Consider the following 6,898-nt stretch of genomic DNA (forward strand, 5'->3'; position numbering starts at 1 on the left):
CAAAAACTTTTAAAGAGGAGGAAGTTTACTTGAAAAGGATACAAACCTCTTCAAGTAATTAATGAAAAGTAGTAACTAATAAAAACCCCTCTTCTGCTCTCCCAGCTGCCAGATAGACAAAGCTGCACATGTCTCAGGAAGCAAGAAGTTCAGGAGAAGACAAGTGGTGGTCCCCCAAAGCAAGCAGCAGTTAAAGCTTTTTATTACAGTACGTGCTTATATTTAAAATCTGTTAAACACACAAAACAACTGTTAGATTAAAAAAACGAAACAAACAAGATGTGCTACTCATTTAACTACTGGTAATTAGGTAAAATCCCTACAGGAATCTTCATTGAGATGTTGCCTCAAAACATCCCAGCTCCGTATAGCAGCACATCTGTGAACTTTACATTATTAGAGGCCAAGTGTACTTGAAATCAGGCTTAAACCTCTCTTACCTCAATGTCAAGTACTTCCACTGTGTTGTCCAGCATCTTTATTTTGATCGGCAGGTCCCGCTCCTGTGTTTTGGCAGGCAATGATGCCATTGCAGTGGAGAGGTTCTGTCCTGGCTCCAAGGTACTCACTCCCATAGTTTTCTGGACACCCAAACGAGAGCCGGGAGTCTGCAGGACCCTATACGTTCCTTCTATCTCTCCCATCTTTCAACATTGAGAAGAGTCTAAAGAAACCTGGAAGAAAATGGAGGATTACAGCCTGAAAGATAGTTTTCCAACAATATCCCATATGAAAATACTACCCACTGAAGTACAATCGCACATAAAGTCCTTATTTAACACTCTTCTTCCCACTATCAAAACCAGTAATAAAGCTGATGAAACTCTGGTCAGAAATCCAGCTGGTGGGAAGAAAAACAAGTGGCAAAAAAATACCTATTACAAAACACGGTTAGGAAACAGGACACTCAAACCTGTCACCTCTACCCTCCTTACACATTGACATTTGCATTTCCAGTTCATTTTTCTGCCAATTTAGGTCCCTAAACCAGATCACCACAAGCAGCATGAGCGCTGTAGACAGCACAAGGAAAGATGCAGGCAGAAAAGGGTAAGGCAGGACTCTGTCTTTCACTGGTACCTGGCCGTCAATTGACTTTGTGACAACAAGGTTGGACCACACCCCAAGATAACAGGAACAATCAACTTTCTTAATCCCCCGAAATGATGAGTCATGCAAAACTGTAACTGCTTCAACCAATGCTGGCAGCTCAGAGCCTTCATCATGCAGATTTCTGCACAGATAACAGTTCTGCACCTTATTAGCAAACCTCTGCTGTACCCAGATTAAGTCAGTAGGCAAAAATCTCAATTACAGAAATCCACGCTAGTTCAAGCAGGCCAACTCCTACATCATGATCCTTACTTCCATGGTTTGGTGGCAGTTGTTGCAGAGCAAATGTTTAATTTGACATGGGGGAAAAAACCAGCCTGCATGTCTCTCCCTGGCTCTCCCACACCACAGGAGCAGAGGCAGTATTTGGACATGGATTGCAGTGGGTCTACATGAACAAGAGGCACATGTGCTCAGGATGCAATGTGCCCAACAAAGCCACTGGCCCACTCTCACCACTGGCATGAAGGATTTGGCAACCATGTGCAAGGCATTCAGCAGAAACACACAGAGGAACATCTCAGCTCCTCAGTGCTTCTGGGTGCATTTCCCAAATACCATACTATGCCTAAACAATCAAAAATATGTGGATACTGACACTGGGACAGCCTTCACATGGCCACCACACTATAAAAAATTCAGTGAAGCGTTAGATTGTTTCCTAATAAACGTGTTTTGTCTAAAAAGGAGAGAGGCAGATCATGAAAACATTCCTTTGTCTCTCTACACTTTGAGTAGGTAGGCAGCCTGCTGTGGGGATTTAAATGGAGCCAGGGTTACATATTGTTAAAAACTGGGGAGTGGTGGGGGTGGTGGTGTTAGGTTTTTATCCTTGCACACATTGGGATTGGTCAAACATCTTCCTGGCTTGCAGACCAGTGGGTTTCAAGGTTTCTTTTTACACTTGCAGACCCCCTCATGAGAGGGGACAGATGCCTCCTACCTGATTACGCCTACCACAGGCTTGATTGGCTTAGCAGTCCCTCAGAGGCTATGTGAGTACTGCAGAGCCCTCCTGAGCAGCAAGCTCAAGACCACCAGAGAGATGCCTCCAGTCTCCCAGCTGATGACACACACAAGAAAGCATGAAAAGGACAACCTCAACCTTAGAAGTATGTGTACACAGCTCAGTGCGCAACCTGCAAGTTGTAGACAATTTCTACTCCTCTGTCACCTTTCACAGACCACCTTGTGCACACCATTTCACTGAACTTCCCATTCCACTGAACTTTCAGATCTCAGACTTTAAAACCACCAGAAGAAGAATCAGCAGAGACAATTGCTCAGGTTACGCCTCTAACTGCTAACCTGGAGAGAAACCAACAGAATCATAGTATGGTTCGGGTTGGAAAGGACCTTAAAGATCATACAGTTCCAATCCCCTGCCATGCGCAGGGACACTTTCCACTATACTAGATTGCTCAAGGCACCATCCAACACGGCTTGGTGTCATCTATATCCCCTTGACACTGCATCCCTTATAACTTAACTGTACAGTAAGATTTTGCTACTGCCATTCAGATGCTCACAAGCAACTGAAGTTGCCCAGACTCAGTTATGCTCCTCAGCAGGCTATTAGACAACCACTCTTAAAATTAGCACTCTGTGACCACATCCATCCCGCTCTGAATAAACGTCTACTAGAAGGGATGGACACTGCAGGAACCCAAAAGGAAAAGGATGTCAGCGCTGACAGAGGCTGTGCAAGGAGCAGCCCCATGGCAGAGAGGCTTCTGCAGCAGCCCCTCTGGCTGAAGGCAGCTGGTTCCTAAAGGCAAGGCAGGCAGACACCCCAACTCCACACTAAATGAGGAGCTCCTGGGTACTTTTGCTAGCTCTGCTTACCAGCCAGGAGGGACCAAAGTCATGCCAAATGGAAATTGCGGATGCCAAAGTCCTTCCCCACAGGAAAAGTGAATTCAGCAGCGCTTGGCCTCACATCTTGCTGATGACACATTTCTAAAAATATTTACCACTGGACTAGTCCCCATCCAGCATATACCCACATTTTGGAGGTCTAACAGGCACCTAGGCAGAAACACAACATGCAGCAGAACTAAGCCACGTTTCCCAGAGAAAGCAGTGCCGGGCTGCTGCGGGGCAGCCGAGAGGACCTGAGCACATCCAGCTCCCTCACAGGGCACACTACCAATGCAATTGCAATCAGTACAAAACCCCAAACAGCCTGGTCTGCTCCAGCTGCCTTAAAAACCAAAACTGGAAGGAATATTAATCAAACCAAGCACTGTTTCCAGTTCATAATCAATTTTAGCTACATACCATGTTTTCTGTAAGCTGGCTACATACAACACTTAACAAAACCCATCATGCCGTGATGTAGGAAGCAATTCAGTTAAAGGAGCTGACTAAATGAAAGGCAGAGGAAAACTAACGAGCGAAGCCTGAGGTAAGCTGCAAGCACTGGGAAGAACAAGAGGCTCTATGGACAATGGGCAGAGCAGAGAAAGTGTCCAAGAGCACTGAGAGCCTCCTATCGACCCCAGGCCAGCCAGAATGAGGTCTCATTTACCTTCTCGCCAATGCAAAACTAAAGTGCAATGTTAGTAGTTCTACAAAAAAAAAGAATCCCCCTTGCACTCACCCACCCTGAACTTCTTTGCACCAAGTGCTTATCCCAGTAATTTCCTATTAACCTGGGCCAGGCATCAAAGCTAAATCAGCCCCCTGAAGCACAGTGACAAAATGACTGCCACTTTCGGCCTCCAATGAAAGAACAAATGGAACAAAGCTTAGAATATTTAGGTAGCTTTTTTGTTGCCTTTCTCAAATAGCTTTGAAGCCACGATGAATTTTATCTTCTACTTGAATGAAATAAACTTACTTTTTCAGAAGCAAGACAGGTTTTCAGCCAGCAGCAAATCTGGACAGGCAGCTCACACCTGCACATATGCTCATGCAAGATGCCAAGGACTTTCAAAGAAACTCCTCCAAGTACAGTGCCTTTTGGTCAGTGACAGGTCACTACGATGCTCCATTCCTCACCTATGCAGAAGGCTGGACTGAAGTAACATCAGTTTCCCAGCTCCCCGGTCGTTCAGACCAATCCCTGCTTCCCATAAGAAGGGATCCCCTCCATCTGCACATAGTGGGACCCCATATGGAGCAGCAAGGGAGCACTCTCAGAGGGAAGTGCTTCCTGAAAATTTCAGAGATGCTTTCAAATCAGGTCCTTTCAGTCCACCAGAAGCAAAGTTTCATCTTTTACCTTTTTTACTAGGCAACAGCAACCATTAATGTCACTAAACCAAGCTGGCACCAACTGATGCATCAGGAATCCAGCAACTGCAGCAAAGAGTGGTGAAGACTGAGTGCCCAGCTGCACCACGAGAGAAACATCTCCTTGAAACCCAGTCCCCTAACAAACACCATCCCATCCCTCATCACAACCACAAAGGGGGTCTTACAGCTCTTTCCTGCACTGCTGCATCCCGCAGCACTGCTTCTGCGGAAGGAGCTGGAGGCACAGGTAGGACGGAGGTCTGCGGATGGTTCCTGCCAAACGATGCGGCTTCAGGCACGCTTCTTTAACCTGACCACAGGCAATCAGCAGGGCGGCGCCGCACGACCCCTGCGCTGCGCCCGGCGAGCCCCGAGGGTCCGTCGCAGGGAGGCAGGGCCGGGGCGCAGGTGCTCCAACACTCCCAGCCCGAGCAGGAAGTGCCGCAGCCGCCCAGGCCAGGCCCTAAGAAGCATCCCCGGGAAGGCGCTCCCGAGCCCGCCGGCCAGAGCCCCCCGCCCCCAGGGCTGCAGGAGCGGCCGCCGCAGACCCTCCGGCGGCGCGGCCAGGGCCGAGCGCGGCCCTCATGCGAGAGCTCCTACCCGGTCCCGCAGCGCACGGCAGCGGCCGCGGGCGGCGGAAGCGTCGGACGCGCGGACAGGCCAGGCCGAGCCGAGCCGAGCCGAGCCGGCAGCCCCGCTCCACGGCCCGCCCATGGGCTGCGGGGCCCGCCGCCCGCTGCCGCAGCCCTGCCCGCGGAGCCCGCTGTCAGGAGCGGCCTGGGGCCGTCCCGCGGGGAACGCCGCGCCTCACCTCACCTCCGCGCCGACGGCCGCGCCGCGCCGGGCGGAGCCGGCCGCCGTCCCACCGCGCGCCGCCGCAGCAGCCCCGTCCCTCGCACCCCGCACGCACCGGCCCCGCCCACTGACCGGGCGGGGCGGGGCCTCGGTTCCCGGCGGCCCGGCCCGGCCCCAGCCCCGGCGCAGCGCAGCTCCTCCCGCCGCCGGGACCCGCAGGGGGCAGCCGCGCTGTGGGTGCGGGAGTCCCGGCCTCTGCGGCCGGAGCAGCGAGAATGAACCCGACCCCTTCCTCCGAGCATGTCGTGCTCCTGCTCCTGCTCCTCACGCAGGGCTGTGTCCAGCCCCTTCTGCCAGGCTTTTCGTATTATTCAAAACGCAAACACGAAACCCCACCAAAATGTTTGTTTTCCGGCATGAGCGGCGCGCCGCGGGTTGGAACCTGTAAAAGGATATTTATGCCAAATCCTTTCCTGCCGGAGCTGAAGAACAGTTTGCTCGCAGAAAGGCTGCCCCTTGCCCCTGCCCTAAAGAAGGGAACATAAAATCACACAGCCACACGTACCAAAGCACCAAGGGCCCGCGGATGCTCTGCCCAGGGGTGCGAAACACTGGCAAATCCCATTTGCACAGGTGAGTGGTGCTCTGGTAAAATATCATCACATGAAGCAGTCGCTAGGATTCAGGCAACAAAGCTCGTGTTTTGCTTTGAATAATAAACATTTTAGTTCTCATTTAGTTAACCTTCAGACATTTTAAATAGAGATACAAAGAGCCACAGTACTACAGAAGAGGGGAGAAGACGCAAGTGCTGCACTCACGTGCTAAGATTCAGCACAGATAGCTGAAGACCATCAGAACATCCCCCTCCTCACTTTCCAGCCAGCAAGCCCATCACAGAGTAACACCAACAAGAACCAAATGTGGTAAGAAATTCAACACAGGGGGAACAGAGCTCTGCCCAAACAGACCTCTGCACCTCCCGCATTCTGAGCCTGCTCAAAAGCAGACGCGGAGGCTGACTGATGACAAGATTCACAGAATCCCAGACTGGTTTGGGTTGGAAGGAACCTTAAAGCTCATCCAGTTCCAACCCCCTGCCATGGGCAGGGACACCTTCCACTAGACCAGGTTGCTCCAAGCCCCGTCCAACCTGGCCTTGAACACTGCCAGGGATGGGGCAGCCACAGCTTCTCTGGGCAACCTGTGCCAGCGCCTCAGTACCCTCACAGGGAAGAACTTCTTCCTCGTGTCTAATCTAAATCTCCCCTCTGTCAACTTAAAGCCATTCCCCCTTGTTCTGTCACTACAAGACCAGAGCACTCCCCAGAAAGGATTGATGGCCAATAGCCCAAGAAATGTGAAGAGCCACCTTGTTTCTGAGAACTTAACCTTTTCACAGCAATTTGAAAAACAAAGTATTAGCAAAGCACATGACTTTTATATTAAACAAAACACACAATTCGTGCAGAACAGCCCTTTTAGCCTGCAGGAACTTCACCACTCTCATCCACAGAAAGAAGCAAATTTAATGAGTAATTCCTGACTAGCAACATTCTCGTCTCTTAAGAAGAAAAAAGACACAAGGTTTCAAAAGTATGTCCCATTATTTCTTCAAAAGTGAAATGGAGCTGAAGAATCTCATGCATACAAAAAAATCAGGAAAGTTACATAAAGCATACACAATATTTTAGATAACTCCATTCATAAAACCACTCATTATTCCAATAAACTGAAGTGCTTTCATTAC

General features: G+C 50.1%; 1 protein-coding gene across 8 annotated transcripts in view; it reads right to left on the reverse strand.

The window, feature by feature from the left end:
* The window catches only part of FARP2 (FERM, ARH/RhoGEF and pleckstrin domain protein 2), a 74,140-nt gene extending 68,886 nt beyond the window's left edge, over positions 1 to 5,254 (reverse strand). For 5 of the 8 annotated variants that reach the window (XR_010611441.1, XM_065673810.1, XM_065673811.1 and 2 more), the window contains exons 1-2: positions 5,170 to 5,254; positions 441 to 674 (exon numbers count right to left, since the gene is read on the reverse strand). Coding sequence is in view for 7 of the 8 variants with exons in the window: in XM_065673810.1 (XP_065529882.1) it covers positions 441 to 644 (204 nt within the window). In the remaining variant the exon portion in view is untranslated. Of the gene's footprint in view, positions 1 to 440; positions 675 to 746; positions 821 to 4,538; positions 4,784 to 5,164 lie in introns of those variants that run through there. The other 3 variants (XM_065673806.1, XM_065673809.1, XM_065673807.1) reach the window with 3 other exon arrangements.
* Positions 5,255 to 6,898: the final 1,644 nt, after the last annotated feature.

Source organism: Lathamus discolor, chromosome 3 (assembly GCF_037157495.1).
Source record: "Lathamus discolor isolate bLatDis1 chromosome 3, bLatDis1.hap1, whole genome shotgun sequence".
Classification (NCBI taxonomy): domain Eukaryota; kingdom Metazoa; phylum Chordata; class Aves; order Psittaciformes; family Psittacidae; genus Lathamus; species Lathamus discolor.